At 37.9% G+C, this 16,605-nt stretch overlaps 3 protein-coding genes across 5 annotated transcripts; 2 read left to right on the forward strand and 1 right to left on the reverse strand.

Annotated features, from left to right (window-relative positions):
* The first annotated feature begins 5,752 nt into the window (after positions 1–5,752).
* Positions 5,753–9,433, forward strand: LOC108649137 (L-selectin). Its single transcript, XM_018098148.3, has 3 exons — positions 5,753–6,307; positions 6,399–6,552; positions 8,720–9,433. Exons 1-3 carry the CDS (start codon positions 6,162–6,164, stop codon positions 9,080–9,082), a joined length of 663 nt encoding a protein of 220 aa, XP_017953637.1. The 5' UTR covers positions 5,753–6,161; the 3' UTR covers positions 9,083–9,433.
* Positions 9,434–9,883: 450 nt separating this feature from the next.
* On the forward strand, positions 9,884–12,066 carry LOC108660380 (beta-catenin-like protein 1). Its single transcript, XM_018113756.3, has 4 exons — positions 9,884–10,020; positions 10,088–11,536; positions 11,637–11,832; positions 11,895–12,066. The coding sequence occupies exons 1-4, from the start codon at positions 9,991–9,993 to the stop codon at positions 11,978–11,980; spliced, it is 1,761 nt and encodes a 586-aa protein (XP_017969245.1). The 5' UTR covers positions 9,884–9,990; the 3' UTR covers positions 11,981–12,066.
* Positions 12,067–12,408: 342 nt separating this feature from the next.
* ScsbetaA (Succinyl-coenzyme A synthetase beta subunit, ADP-forming) lies at positions 12,409–16,479 on the reverse strand. 3 transcript variants are annotated; one of them, XM_089260592.1, is made up of 9 exons: positions 16,331–16,479; positions 16,193–16,268; positions 15,521–15,624; positions 14,741–14,893; positions 14,518–14,680; positions 14,186–14,453; positions 13,464–13,888; positions 13,228–13,397; positions 12,409–12,556 (listed from the first exon to the last, which is right to left on the reverse strand). In XM_089260592.1, exons 2-9 carry the CDS (start codon positions 16,259–16,261, stop codon positions 12,523–12,525), a joined length of 1,386 nt encoding a protein of 461 aa, XP_089116718.1. In that variant the 5' UTR covers positions 16,262–16,268; positions 16,331–16,479; the 3' UTR covers positions 12,409–12,522. The 3 variants fall into 3 exon arrangements, with proteins under 3 accessions (XP_089116718.1, XP_089116744.1, XP_017968976.1); XM_089260618.1 differs by having other exon boundaries at positions 16,193–16,283; positions 16,331–16,457; XM_018113487.3 differs by lacking the exons at positions 12,409–12,556; positions 16,331–16,479 and having other exon boundaries at positions 12,679–13,397; positions 16,193–16,328.
* Positions 16,480–16,605: the final 126 nt, after the last annotated feature.

Here is a 16,605-nt window from a genome sequence, read left to right on the forward strand (position 1 = left end):
TGGCTTAGTATATGTGTGGGGAAGTGTCATAGCAATCAGCTTTACCACAGGCGTAGTCACTGCATAGAAATTTAAATTTGAATTGTATGGAATATCGCGTTAGATCTTTTGTTTTACACTAATATTCTAACTTTTTATGCTTACAAATAAATGCGTTATATTTCCATGCACAACAAGTGATTCATATATGTTAATGTTAATGTTGCTGAAAAGTGCAATTAATCGGCACTTGTATGCATTGCAACGTATTGAAAGTCTCATAAATATGTCCGCCACATAAGAAATCGCATGAACCAAGGAACAATGTGCAGCGACAAGGCCACTGAGCACCTATTTGAAATGCAATTATAGTGCGAATTTGGGCTATCATATATTCGCGTCCGCATTGTAGTGACACATTGCAAAAGCACCATACTCACACCGCACCAGGTAGCAGAAGGCTTTACGTCAGCTTTTAGTCGAAGGAGTCACTCACATATATGTAAATATATATACTTATACATTCATAGTCATATCCCTATGTATATTTATGTATACGTTGTCTGCGATCAAAGTTTTTTTTTATAACATTTAATTGTTAGCTGTAATTAAAACAGTGCCAATAGCCATTACTATGCATGCCACAGTTATCCGTCGACTTGTGTGCATATGTATGTGTGTACATATATTAATATGTACAGTAACGCGCAAAGTTTTTGAGTAGATGGCGCCCGGCGCTGCTGTTGGGCGTTGGTCAGGTGCCAAAAAGTTCAAACAAAATGTTGACACACACACACACAAAAAGGCAGCCTTGGCCTCCAAATTAAATATATAAATTTTGGATAGATATACATATAAAAGTAATAATATATATAAATACATTTTAATCTAATATACGTACATACATAAAATATATAAATATAAATAAATATCATATAAATATAATATACATAAAGAATGTACAAATTTATAAAATATTAATTTTTTTATAATAATAATAAGTACTGAATGTCTGAATGTCTGAATGTCTTTGAGTCTTAGCTTCAGTAAAAATTAAATTCTTATAGCATTTATTGAATCTCACAAATCGTTATAAAATCATCCCAACTCACTTTGAGTATTAGAAAATATTGCAAATAATAAAAAGTGTTATTTACCAAAATATTTACACTCGCTCTTTAAAGCTTGCCGGCGTGTATTAAAAGCGTACCCAGAAATGCATGTCTAATGTCAGGTATTTTATAGAGCTAAGGTCGTAGAGCCAACCTACATTGTGTGAGTTCCAAAAAATCGAAATTAGCATATGCATAGAAGAGTCAAGAATAAATATTAAAGGTACCGAATCAACTACTATATATATGTATAAACACAGATGTATAAGCATTATATTTAAAGTCCAATCACGGTGTGAACATAAAGCAAACTTTAATTATTATTTCTTTATAGGCATATGTCGCTGACATAAATAATAAGTAATTGCCATTGGTGCTATTGTTGTTGGGTCTATAGCCCATTCCGGTTGTATCAAATATGTGACATTGACGGGACCACGAGTTGGCCAAACAGACAAGCCAATTGAGGAAAATCCAAATGTGGGCTCATAATTATTTTTACATAATAATTTCACAAGTAATAAGCAATAATTCAACGCACCGTCAGCCATTTCTTCAAATATTGACGCAAACTATTCACAGATCTTGAAAATGGGTTGGCAGCTGCACCTGCAATACTCTCCTTTTATGTAAATACCTGACAGGTAACACACACTCATACACACACACACACGCAGAGACAGCAAATATTAAACAATATGCAAGCTGTGCAAAATATTTTTAATTTCGATGAAACAAAATTAAATATCTGTATAAAACAACACAACGGCTGCACTTTCTCCTCCAACAAGTACATATTTACGTTTAGCCAACTCTCTGGTAAATTGGCCAGCCCGAGATCGCTGGGATGACAGGCCGGAACCCATTGCGTAAATATGAGGTAATTTTTGTATAGTAAGCAAACAAATGGGCCCAGCCCCTCGGTCTGTGTTGTAGCGACTGCTGACGTTATCTCAATTCCTTAACGTGCAATGGAGACTGGAAGACAGCAACATTTTAATCACAATAGTAAACATTACAACTTATTTATAATTGTAATATATATACATATATAAAATTTGTAGTTTTCTTTTGTTGCTTATGCTATAATCATTGCTGACCCAACCGAGTAATTAAAATAAAGATCATATAATTAGGTTGTTTGTCGGCAAACTTGAACTTGCTGAAAATACAGCTAAAACATACCGAAAGTTATAAAAACAATTAATACGACTCTTAAACACTCTCTTTAGTCTTATAGCATATAGAAAATGTGTTGTAATCCATTGCTAGACTTCTTGAACTATTAAATATAGAGATGCTGTGCAATTGTTGAATAATAATTAGTCTATTGTCCAGTGCAGTGATGAGTCACATATACCGTTAAGATTATAATGTTTTAAGCATCGCTTATAAAAAGTCCGGTCAGTTGGTTGGGAAAAAGAAGTCGCGACGTGTTCACAATGAGCGGCATTGCCCAAGTCTAAAAACAGTCGATTGCACGTACAATTCGTTATTACAATACTCTTTGCATTTCTCAATAGAAACATAGAAAATTTTTATGAGCGCCGAAAATAAATACAAACCATATCAAACATAGCTGGAATTCGAGTTGAGCTGAGTAGAGTTTGAATCGTGAACTTTAAGTCGACTTTAACTGTGAGCTGAATCGTCTACAGTAAAGTACAATTACATATTTGCTGAAGCTTGATAATATATAATTATTATTTAATTAATTAATAAATTTATTTAAAAGATTATTTTACTTATATTTAAAAGTTGTGTTTTGTATAAATTTATCTGCTGATTCAAGACTCTATCAGGATTTCAAATAGAATTTCATATCATTTTGATATTACAATCTTATTACATTTATTCTTTATGTAAGGAATATATTTTTTATATACATATGTCAGGATGCTATTCGCTTTTTTACTTGACATTTGTACTAAAAAGGCCTTAAAAATTAAATTAACTGATTAATTTTCAAGTAAAAAAAAAAATCTAGTAAAATTGTTGTCAAAAGAACAATTTAAAATAAAATAAAATTACATATATATATTTCTTTATATATATTTAATATAAATGTTAAAGCTCCCAAATTTCCTACAAATTTTTTAATACAGAAAGTTTATTTATTTGTTAACTTATCGTCTGCTTGTTGCTTATTTATTTATTAATTTCTCCGAACAATGTGAAAATAACTCAGCTCATAAGATGTCAACAAAAAATAAAAACCAAAATATTCGAAATTTTGGGTTCGCCCGTCGCTCGATGCTGTGTAGTTACATTTCGAATACGCTTACAAACACTCGAACATGGGCGAGGCATTCACTTGCGGGTATTCAGCGATGATTCGGAGATACATACATATGTGTATACACCAACTGGGCACCTGGCAGTCGACTTTAGCAACTGTTACAACTGAGTTGTCCAGATCTGCAATGCTGATACATTAGATTGCCATGCATGCAGCAAAGGTAGTCTACATGCTCTGCGGCACGTGTTAACGTAACATGGAAATATGCCAAAAAAAAAAAAAAAAAAAAAAAAAAAAAAAAAAAAAAACCGACCTAAAATGTTTCCTACTTTTTCCAACACCCTGTATATATTATAATGAATATTCGCTGTGGTTAGGCAGCAGCGGTCTTCTTTGACTCATATATTGAGTATATGATTTGCTTAAAAGTCTATATATAAATATTTTTATTTGGCTGTTTAGATGAACTGCCCAATTTGCAAAAAAAAAAAAAAAGTTAAGTATGCCCTAAAAATTTAAATTAAATCATAAAAGTACTTTTTCTTAATAAATTTAGTTTTATTTTTAGAAATCAATAAATATTGATCATATTTAATGCTGATTCCTGTAGATTCTTTTTGATGGACATATATTTGTGCTTTATCTTAAATGCTGTCTCTAAGAGAGATGGTATCTCATTTAGGTATCTCATCAGCGGCTATGCACATACCCTGCTTGGACACTCCCCTACTAGAGCACTCTGGCGTATTTATTTAGTTGTTCAGAAAATACGTGAATAAGTCCAAAAATGTGCCGCGCATCGGGCTGGGTCTGCTCACACCTGTTCAATTTGCTTTCGGTTGGTGAAATTTCGCCATTGATGTACTCGACGCGGCTGTCGTTATTTTCTTTGCCGCCTCACTGACCTTGATCTGGTGATGGAGAGACGCGACTTGGACCGCTGATGTGCCGTGGACCTGAGCTGAGCATACTGCAGTTGGCCGCGTCAATTATTTTCTGTTTTTGTTTTATGCTTATGCAATATCACGTGCACACATAAATATGTAAATCTTCTGGTTATTTATTGCCATTATGTAATGTCAAAAAACACTTGTTGGCCCGTTAAGCTAAATCGGCTGGGAGGAGCACAAACGCATTCATCACAGAGCACTCCAAGCTCAATATCTTATCAGTATTGCCCGTCGCGGCATCAAGCTCTGATGATGATCCGTATGAGATATGAGACTTAAATTGTGCATTTTGCTCTTTACTTTCTAAATTACCAATATATACATAAGATACACATAACACTATCTAATAACGTGTTTATATGCATCTGAGTCAATGTCTCAAAGTCTTTAGTTTGCTAAGTTTTTATAGTCATTTAAGAATTAAATATATATTTGTATACATATACATTTATATATTTAATACAAGTTTCCCTACTCGAAAAGAAAGACTAACTTACTTAAGAGAACTCACGAAATAGAACTGAAAAGTTCTTGCTTGAATCACTCAATCATTAAATAAAAATTTTATACCGTACTATAATCTTTTTTTTATGATGCATTTTTTACAATATTCAGTAAAACTTGGGCTCGAATTGGATTTAAACATTTTATTAAAATAAACAAAAAATTTATAAAAAAAAAAATTATATAATATCCGATTTAAATTTATTTTATCTTATTTTATTTAAATTGTTAACAAGCCGGAAAATATTCTTGGCTAAAGAATAATTGATTACAAATGTTTATCAGTTCAGAATAATAAAAAATTTCCATTTCCAAAAAATGCCAATCAACAGCTTTAAAAATAAGTATTGATATATCATGGAGACGTAATCGCTCTCCCGCAATTTCTCAAGCGCGTGGCTTCGATTCATATTTCATGGATATCCATAAATAAACGTCTATTTAGCAGCTGGCTTCCTAATTGGAAAATGGCAAGGCCCGCGAGCTCGAGTGCTCAAGACTGTAAGCCAAATGTGTCACCTGTGACTTTCAGTGGAATAAATTTGGTCAGCTATTTGGGTTATGTAATGGCCAAAGCAAAAAAAAAAAAAAAGTACGCCAAAATCTATGCCAGCCGCTCCAAGAGTAAATATATTTTTGAAACAAATACAAATGTCGAGCGGCCAAAGAGAAAAAAATGCATTAAATAATGTAAAGTGAGAAAACAAAACTAAAGCAAAAGTAAAGATATTTGGGTATGTACATGAGCGAAATAGCCATGCGTCTGATGAATTTTCAAGACGTGGTCGTGGCTTATTTGTGTAGCTAATTATGTAGATTTGCTGGCTGAGGCGTCGAGTAAATAACGAAAATTGGCCAAGGCGCGTATTCGCACTGCTAAGTGGTGCAAAATGATGGGCGCAAACGCATCTATTATGGAACTAACGAGTACTAGACATACGACATACGACTACGTCTCTGACTGCGACTCTGACTGCGACTGCGACTGCGACTACTTACGATCCCCGTCTGATGGAGTCCGAAAATGTTTGTCAATGCAATCGACAGGTAACCGGCCACTTAAAATTCAGCATCGTAAGCGAGGCACCTCCAAAAAACATTTTCATATATGAAAAACCCCGCACAAACAAAAACTGAAGAGCCGAAGTCAAAGCCGAATTCAAAGCCGAAGTCGAAGCCGCAACCGAAGCCAGAGCCAAATGCTGGCGCTCGCTCATATATAAGACCGAGTGTGACCGAAATATTTGTGTCATTGCAGTTTCATATAGTCGATCGGTCGGTTGCTGCTTTGTTCGTCGAGAGCAAAGTCGAAAAGTAGAAAAAACGAAAGTGCGTGGGTGCGAGAGTGCAAGAGTTGAAATCAGAGACAGTTCGAAAATGAAAGCGTTCATTGTTGCCGGTGTTTGTTTGTTTGGCCTGTTGAGCCTTGGCTCGGCCCAGTTCCAAAACGGACGTCTAGAGCCGCCAAATCCGCAGCTGTGCGCCCAGCGCATCATTCACGAGAGGACACCCGATGGCAAAGGGTGAGTCAATCACGAAATCCCAATCCAATCGCAGCTCCACGAAGTGAATTGTTATTAATCTCAAACATGTTTCTATTCACTTCCACTACAGCTACTTCTTCTCGTGGCGCGACCCACAACTGAAGGGCGTGGAGGAAGATTGGCTGACGGCCAGAAATTATTGCCGCAGACGCTGCATGGACTCTGTATCGCTGGAGACCAGTCTGGAGAATGAGTGGATCAAGCAACGCGTTGTGGGTGAAAATGTAAGTGGAATAGAAAACTAATTTATACGATTTGAATGATCCTTAAGACAAAAGACTTGGGCAACGAACTTATATGATCTTTAACAAGATCACTATCAAGGCATCCATTGAGCTTTATTTTATTCGTTAACTTATATATGAGTATGTATGTATATACATATATATCATATATTGCATGTGCAAGTCATTGTTGAGATTGACAAGATTACAAGCGATTGGTTGAATCTCTCAACAACTATACATATGTAGATATTTCTTTTTATTACGCCGCCTCGACTGTATATCAATTGACACCTCTGTCGGACACCACTCAAAGAAATTGGCAATAATTTACGATGCTTACTGAACTAAAAGCCTTTTGTTTGACTTATGTCATTTTGGGGCTTCGAAAATTTGCACACTTTCGAATTGGGCCAGTCACATGCAAATGTTGCCGATCCACATTCATATTATAATTGTCGATTTCATTACTTTTTGGAGATTACAATGGAATGGACTTGAGTTGACCAAGTTCAATGTAAAAGCATTTGGCAAACTTTCTCAGCGATTCATCAACATTTTGCAGTCGCTTTTGTTGCGGGCAATTTTGTTGTTCACTGTTGTTGTTGTTGTTGTTGTTGTTCGTTTGTTATGCAACGGAAAGACTGACAAACTGGCAGACAAGTGTCAAGTTAAAGAGCTGTCTGTAACGCTTGAGGCTACGGCTGCTGCGGCTGCTGCTGCTGTTGACCAGCGGCCGGCCGGCAGCGTTTTTGCCTGGGTTACGTGAGAAAATTGTAATTGTAATGAAAACGAAAGTAAGTGTGAGGAAACAGCTGTGGAAACACAAAATTAAATAAAAGAAAAAATCAATATGCATTGTGTTAAACCATAGCCACAGCAAAGAGGAAGTGCTGTGGCTAAATGCTTCCATTGCCAATGCCAAACAAAAGACTTAGGCAACAAACTTGCTGCAATTTGTACATCATTTACTTCATTTGTGGTAACCAATTGTGGTTGAACGTTAACGAACAATGTATTAACCAGCTCTCCACCTTTTTTTTTTTTTTTTTTTTTTTTAAATTGAGAAAGTTCTGTTGGTTCTCTGAATGGAATGAGTTTATGGCCTTTCTGTTCATGTCTTTTCTGTGGAATTAAATTGGTGATAAGCTTTATGGGCATTCAATGCTCGCTCCACTTTTACTTTACATCAGATTTGATCCCCTCATATATTCAAATGAGACAAGTGCATCGGCTTGGCTTCCGCGATGTTGCAATTGATTGATTGCAACGCCGTTTGCAATTACAATGCCGGCGCGGCCCGCAGCAATACAATACAACAACAACAACAACAACAACAACAACAACAGCAACAATTCGATGTCCATTAATTTGTAGCTTTCCGCTCAATGGACTTTTCCAAAGGGCAACAGGCGTGTTTGTGTGTGTGTCTGTGTCTGTGTATGTGTGTCTGTCTGTCTATATGTCTTTGTATACTATACAAAATAAACAGTTTTTATGGCCATTCGGGTGAAAGTGACTGATGAGCATTACGGTTGCTGTCGCTGCCTGTGGCTCTCTTGTGGCTGCTGACAACCGCCGAACGAAACCCGCCAACGGGTGCGGCCACAAAGGGCGCGACTTGGAATGAGTTCGCTTTCAATGGCACCATAATAGCTGCTCACTGCCCGTCTGTCTGTCTGTCTGTCTATTGTTACTGAGCCCAAGCCCCTGTCGATGCTTAAATTTCTACCAACTGTAATTGGTGCCAACGCATTTTCGAGCGTACGACAAAAACAAACTAACGGAAAACTGATATTCAAGCTCGGGCAAGTGCATTGAACTTGAACTGATCGAATTGGGAGCAAAAACTAAATCAAATTTATGAGCCTCTAGCTGTTTATTGGTCATCAATGGATCGTTATTGAATATTAAGATAATTTAAAATATGTTTTAAGATTTCCCTTTCCATATATTCCATACTTGACCTAGAAAGTTAGTTATAGGTCACACATACAATTTAAATGCTAAATAATGAATATAATTATGAATATAACCATAAATTTCCCTATCCACACATTCTATAGCCCGCTTAGGCATACATAATTTCCTATCGTTGCTTCTTTGAAGTCCGCCTTATACACCTGCTGCAGCTTATACTAAATGCCACTGCTTTCTTTTCTTGCAGGTGAAATATATTTGGACCAGCGGTCGCTTGTGCGATTTCAAGGGCTGTGACCGTCCCGATCTGCAGCCCACAAACATCAACGGCTGGTTCTGGACCGCCACGCTGCAGAAGTTGGCGCCAACCACGGAGCGCAACCAGGGCGATTGGTCGCCCACCGGCGGCATTGGCCTGCCCCAGCCCGACAACCGCGAGTTCAAACAGAACGGCGCACCCGAGAACTGTTTGGCTCTGTTGAATCAGTTCTACAACGACGGTGTCAACTGGCACGATGTGGCCTGCCACCACAAGAAGTCGTTCGTCTGCGAGGAGAACGATGCTCTGCTGAAGTATGTGCGCTACACGAACCCCAATCTGCGCATCTAAATCGCTCAGGCTCAAGGCGGAAGTATCAGCTGGGAATGACGTGTGGAGTTGGAGCCTTGAGCAGCGACTTCAAATAAACCAAAAATGATATTTTTATGTAGCTACCATGCAAATGTATGTGTGATGGTGTGCGAAATGATTCGTTCGCTTCGGTGCTGCTCATGTACTCTTTGTTAGTTACTCTTCGATATCTTTTAAACTTCCGGCTATCCTATACATATGTCTTACGTATTTGATGTAACAGTTTTTCCAGTCTCTGCGCTCTTTCTCATCACTTAGTTTAATTATTAACTTTGTATTAATTTATGATTTTCTTAAATTATAATATAACATTCAAAACGACGAGTAAAACTCAAACTGTCTTTTTCTATTGGTCTTCCAATTCATTTAAGCCGGGCTCAAAAGATATGGTAATAATTTATAAGTGATTTTGAAAGAAAGTCAGGTCAAGACGCGAGCGTTACATGATAACATATTTCTTTTGTTCATCTGATATGAAAGCATACTCTGGAAATTTATTGACATCAATTATATATTATAAAGATATTTATTTACTTGGAGTTTATGTAAGTAATTGTTTTTAGATATACAAAACAAGCAAAACTAACATGCAAAGCATTTTCTTTCTCTGTGTGAGCATTTTTTCTATTTTGAAAAGTTGCGCCAATTTATGACCATCTGTGTTAATTTGTTATTATTAATTTGAATAAACAGCTCAACGAACTATTACGATGTAGCTATCGATTCCCTAAGAAATTTTGTGTTTATATCGATACACACCCAACGATATGTTGCAGTATTTTGAGAATACTTTTGGCATCGATACTCTCTCTCTCTATATATATATATATATTATCGAAGTGAGCTGTAAGAGCAGCATTGATGTTTATTGAATTTGTTCGTTGAATATGGATATCGGTGAACTGTTGGCGTTTAAGGTAAGTATATGCAATATGGGGATCCGCAATCCATTAACGAGCCCACTATGTTTGTAAATAACAACAGCCGGAGCAGACGCCGAAGCGACCACATGAGGACGACGATGATTTCGCGGTGCCAGAGCCGGCGCCCAGCGATATTGGAAAACGGGGCGGCGGCGGCGATGAAAAGGCTAAGCGAATGCGCCGTATTGCGGACGCCAAGGAAACAGCTAACTACAAAAAGTCACAGGAGGGTAATGCGGGTTCAGGGGCAGCCGTCAATACATTTGAATTTGACCCAGAGTTGACGGAGGAGGAACGCCTCAACATACTGAAATATGTGGAGAGCGAAGAGGCAGAGGGCGATGCACTGGACGAGCAGGGCCTTAAGAAGCTAATACTCGTGTTTGAGAAACGTAACTTAAAGAACCAAGAAATGCGCATAAAGTTCTCCGACAGTCCCGAGAAGTTCATGGAATCAGAACTTGATTTGCACGCAGTCATCCAGGAGCTGAAAGCGGTGGCAACAGTACCGGATCTCTATCCATTGCTAGTCGAGCTGCATGGGCTGCACAGTCTGTTGGAGCTACTGGCACATCAAAACACAGATATTGCCGTCGCTGTTGTCGATCTGCTGCAGGAAGTCACAGACGTCGACATTCTAGGTGAGAGCAGCGATGGAGCAGAGGCATTGATTGAGGCTTTGCGGAAGGAGCAAATCTGTGCACTGTTAGTTCAGAATCTAGAGCGCCTTAATGAACAGGTCAAAGAGGAATCTGATGGCGTACACAATACATTGGCCATTGTGGAGAATCTGATCGAAATTGAGGGCGACTTCGTGCGCGAGGCGGCCACACAGGGTCTGCTGGCTTGGATACTTAAGCGGCTCAAGGGCAAGTCGCCCTTCGATCCGAACAAATTATACTGCAGCGAGATATTGTCAATACTGATACAAACGGAAAACGAAAATCGCCTGCTGCTGGGAACACTAGATGGCGTGGATGTTCTGCTGCAGCAGTTAGCTATATACAAACGTCACGATCCCGCCAGCAACGAGGAGCAGGAGTACATGTCCAATCTGTTCAATTGTCTGTGTTCCGCGCTGATGGCACGAGAGAACCGTGATCGTTTCCTGAACGGCGAGGGTCTGCAGCTAATGAATCTGATGTTGCGGGAAAAGAAAATGTCGCGCAACGGCTCGCTCAAGGTGCTCGATCATGCCATGGCCGGTCCAGATGGGCGAGAGAACTGCAACAAATTCGTGGAGATCCTTGGCCTTCGCACCATATTTCCGCTCTTTATGAAAACGCCCAAGCGCAACAAGCAGCGCCTGCTGTCCGTCGACGAGCATGAGGAGCATGTCTGCTCGGTGATTGCATCCATGCTGCGTAACTGCAAGGGCACACAGCGCCAGCGTATGCTGACCAAATTCACGGAGAACGATCACGAAAAGGTTGATCGCCTGCTGGAGCTGCATCTCAAGTATTTGGCCAAGGTGGAGGCGATCGACAAGGAAATTGATCAGCAACCAAAGGTAAGTGCTTGAGCTTTTCATTTTTTATTGTATTTTAATTTAGAATTATTGAATATATTACAAATGAAAATTGCCCATTAACAAATGAAATTTTTTTTAGGATGCAGCCATAGATGAGGATGAGGAGATTGAGAACAATTACATAAAGCGTCTAACTGGTGGTCTGTTTACCCTACAGCGCATCGACTACATCCTGCTGGAGGTCAGCGCCACCTCCGAAACAGTAAAGCAGCGCGTTCTGCAAATCTTAAACTTGCGCGGCGCCTCCATGAAGACAATTCGAAGCATAATGCGAGGTGAGTGATGATTAAAATTACTGTTACTTGATCATGCCCTTAATCATTGTGAAAATTTGCAGAATACGCTGGTAATTTGGGTGACGGCGACACGGAATGGCGGGAACAGGAGCAGACGCATATACTTTCTTTAGTCGATCGATTCTGATGTAATCCTTTCCCTCTACAGTGACCAGCTCATATGATAATATTAACTAAATAAAAGAACTTCCGTTGGCGAATATTACTTTTCAATTTGTCAATTAGTTTTGGATGAATTTGGTAGATTTTGAAATTTTGAAAAAAGCGTGCAAGGTTTTAAATGTAAAAATTGTTGAAAATTAATGCAAATACATGTAATTGCATGCGCGTCCCATCCGGGAGTAATCCATATCCTGTCTGCTATCGCCATGATTGAACTTGTATTTCAGATATTTATTTCAATGGCTGCCAGATCTATTTAGTTCTAATTTTTATTTTCTTTATGGTCCCCATTCGTGTTTAGTTTTTGCATTGCAAAATATTTTCACATTTCAATATTATTAAAATGGTTTTAATTGAAGACATCAAAAAGCACGCTTGAAGTTATTCGATTAAATAATTTCTAATTATTTCAATAAATTTTGCAATTGAAATATTGGTGGGGTATTTGTTTTAACAGAGGGGTCTCGTTTGTGGCTTCTTGGATTTGGCCTCTTCCCATTCTTCTCGCTATTTCTTTTTGCATTTGTCGCCGCCTTTTGCCCTGGAGAAGTCGATGCAAAATATGAATGAAATGAAGATAAATTTAAGCAATCTACGCAAAATAAATTTATATTATGATCTTTATGAGTTGAACCAAACAGTTACCAAATAAAGTTCTACCGATTTGTAATAGTATTGCATTTTAATTTAAAGCGAAATTAATTTAAATTGCGTAATACACGACTCACTACTTTTGAAGCAGTTCGCAGATCAATAAATTATATGTTTTGCAAAAATCACGTTCAACGTTTGGATCAATAGCTGGTGGATTACTAATATATATTTAACTTTCGTGCAAATATCAATACATTTTCGTTTAAACGCTCATCAAGTTATAGAGGTGCAAAAATTTATAGTTCTTAGGATTATTCGAAGTGACATAATATTTTGACGTTTGTTTGTTTCAAATTCACAACAATGACGCCACACGAGCTTATCTTTCATCTTATTTGTAGATTAACGATTTTTGCAAAATTGTTCAATTCTTTTAATTCGATTAATCGAAATTAAATATTACTAACTACGAAGCGTTGCATAGCAGTAGTAGTTTTTTATGTGAATTGTATCTAATTTGTTGAGTAGATGTGTTTTTGTTTGTTTGTTTGTTGTTGCTGTTGTTTGTGTTCTACGTGGGCTGTGTGGTTGACTTAGCCGTTTATGGGATGGATCTACTTCTGTGCATCGGGAATCTCAAAGTTAATATCCATGTTCATTTCACGAGCCAACGAAACAATTTGTGCCAAATGCACAGCCATGTCGGCAGCCTTGTCCAAATCATCTCGTGCCAAAATCTTCAATCCTGAGTTACGAATCAGTTCGCGAGCCTCCTTCACTTTAGTGCCCTACAATCAGAGACATTATTTACTTAGATAATGCAATTTCCCTTTAGCTAAACGCATTTAAATTACCTGCAAGCGCACAACGATGGGTAGGTTAAGATTCAAATCTTTGGCAGCGGCTATGATACCCTCGGCAATAACATCACAACGCATAATGCCACCAAAAATGTTCACTAACAAACACATGACCTTCTTGTCGGAAGTGATAATCTTGAATGCAGCCTTGACCGCTTCAGCTGTGGCGCCACCGCCAACATCAAGGAAATTGGCCGGTTCACCACCATACAACTTGATAATGTCCATGGTGGCCATGGCCAAGCCAGCACCGTTAACCATGCATCCGATGGTACCATCTAGCGCAATATAATTCAAATTGTATTTGGCCGCTTCGACCTCTTTGGGATCCTCCTGGGTCCAATCACGCAAGCTGAACAGCTCCTTTTGCCGGAACTCCGCATTGTCATCAAAGCGCAATTTGGCATCCAGGGCAAAGACTATAATTGATGATGCAAAAATTTAATTAAAATCTGATACACTAACATATTTTTAAGTGGATTTTTGTTTAGTAAATCTCAGTTGAACTTATAGATGCCAATTGGGTGATATTATGTTGTGTGATTTCAAAGTGCAACCAGATATATAAAGCAGTACTTACAGCCTTTATAAGTCAGCATCATGCGGCATTATTGACGTTATCATGATATAGATGAATTATGAGTTAGTTAAGGAAAAATGACATATGTTTTAGTAGAGTTAGTTATCGTTAAGAGTTCGGCAAGCTGACAACTTACAGCCAGTCATGGCATCTTCCGCATAGGGATTGATCTCAACTAACAGTGCATCCTTCTTCACAAACAGCTTGTAGAGGTTAAGCAGCATATCAACGTGTTCCTGAGCATTTTCACCACCCAGACCGACTTTGTCAATAACGCGGCAGGCCTGTTCTTTGGTCAGTCCCTGGCCAATATCAATTGGCTCGTAAATAATGGCATCGGGACTATCTTTGGCAACTTCTTCGATGTCGACACCACCCTCCTTGGATGCAATTAGGACGGGTCCCTGATAGCAATATAAATTAGCATTAAATCTGATTTTCCTTTGACCACCTGATTGTGGAACTTACATTGAAAGCGCGCTCCAACATGACAGCAAAATAGAATTCACGGCGAGGAAACTTTCGCTCGGCAACCATTACCTTCTTACATAGACGACCTGCTTCGCCGGTTTGCTTGGTGACCAACAGCTGATCGATCATCTTCGAGGAAATTTCCTCTGCTGACTTCGGGCTAGACAATAGAAAAAAAATATTACTACAAAAGTTTATAAGATGTAAAAATATTACTTACTCGAAGACGACACGAACGCCGCCTTTAAGGCCATTTTTAAATGTGCCTTTACCACGTCCGCCAGCAAGAACTTGGGCCTTAAGCACCAGATTATCTGTCTTTAGTTTTTTGGCTATGTCATGAGCTTCTTTACCATTCTTTGCAACGGCGAAGCTGAAAATAAACGAATGAGTCATCAATGAGAAAGTTTTGTGGCTCCGCGATTATGTTGCAGAGTACTGAAAATAATAACTGATAATAATGACTACGTCAACGATTCTTATCAGTTGAATAACTGGCCATATGTTTACCTGAAGGTTATTCAAACTGATATGTTAATAAACATATTTTTATATATATGCTGGTTAATCTTTTCTGAAAAGTTTCTCTTCGTAAGGCCAATGCTCAAATTTAATTTTGTGAATCTTTTATAAAACATTTAAAATTTACTGAACATTTTACTATTTATATATTTATATAAGGAATATACAGTCAACTTTAGTAGTAGGGATACTTCTAAAAAGTTATTATTTTTAAGTATACAAACAGGTTTTGGTTACAAAAATGTAAAATTATATATATTATTATCAATATCTGACGAGCATTCGGTCTGTTTACTAATATTTACTTAAAGTTAAATGCAAATCATAATCTCGTTATATATACAAATGTATATATATTTATTAATGATTGGAATGCAAAAGGCAAAGTCCGTGAAACAGTTGCCGTAACATTTGCTTGCACTTTGTACCGTACTTTATATTACTTATATATTCAAATATGTATTTTCTTTGTACTTACCGAGGCGTTGGGATGTTGCTCTCGTTCAGCAGCGTATATGAAACATGTTCCTGAACATTTAGGTTTCTTAACTGCTGCAGCCCAATTGGCGAGTATTTCAGGATCTGTACGAGAGGGAGAGCGAGAAAGAACAATATAGTAATAAGCAAAAAGTCACGAGCTTCTGATTGGAAAATAATACAGGCAAGGGCATGACGCATAAAATAAACTCGAAATGATGTCTGTAGGTCATAAACAAAAGTCGTTTTTTTGCAAACAAACAAGTTGAGGGAGACGCGACAAATAACGGCATCTCATCATGTTAATCAAATCTAATTCACATAGATTAAATTTTTAATTAGTGGGCTCGTCTGCGATAGCAACAGTTGTCAACTATGCCCACGGTTCATTGATAAAAAGAGATCAATTTTGGGTTTGTCGTTCAAGGTCCCATTTTTACCTTACACATAGTCGACCATTGCGTCACACACACACATACGCACCTTTCCTACGCATAAAAAAACAACAACAAATTGATCGCAAAGACCGACAGTCAGGTGGCTGTTTGTGCAGCGCTCTCGTGAGAGCAGCGTTCACCTTGTGAATTTGTTGTTGGTTTTAGGTGCTCTTTTTTGCAATTATGTAAAAGTACCACGGCAAATTATGCATTTGTCAATGTTGCAGCACACTTACCTTTGTCACCGTTTTGGGGTTTATTGTTTCAACAAAACTACCCCCTGCACGCGCCAAAAAAGATGCCATTTTTCGTCTAAAATGAATGAAACTAATATGAATTTGTTGGCACTTATTCCAACACAATCTACTACTCACTTCGGTCGCCTTCTAATATGTATTCATTTAATAAATTTGTTATCGATGTTAATTTTAGTATGTTTTATACGGGCACACAACTGTAAAACATCGATTTGTCGATAGGTAGCTAAGTCGTTCCTCGACTGAATCAAATCCAGTGACTTTAAAGGGTGAGCAGCTATGATTTACATAATTTGATGCAAAACGAGGTTATAAACCCCCTTTATGTGTAAAGCCAGTTCATATTTTCATAGATGTTATGAACTTTCTGTGCGTAAGTTTAGTATCCCGCC

The sequence above is a fragment of the Drosophila navojoa genome, chromosome 2 (assembly GCF_054131105.1).
Source record: "Drosophila navojoa isolate 15081-1374.11 chromosome 2, UAZ_NAV_1.0, whole genome shotgun sequence".
Taxonomy (NCBI): domain Eukaryota; kingdom Metazoa; phylum Arthropoda; class Insecta; order Diptera; family Drosophilidae; genus Drosophila; species Drosophila navojoa.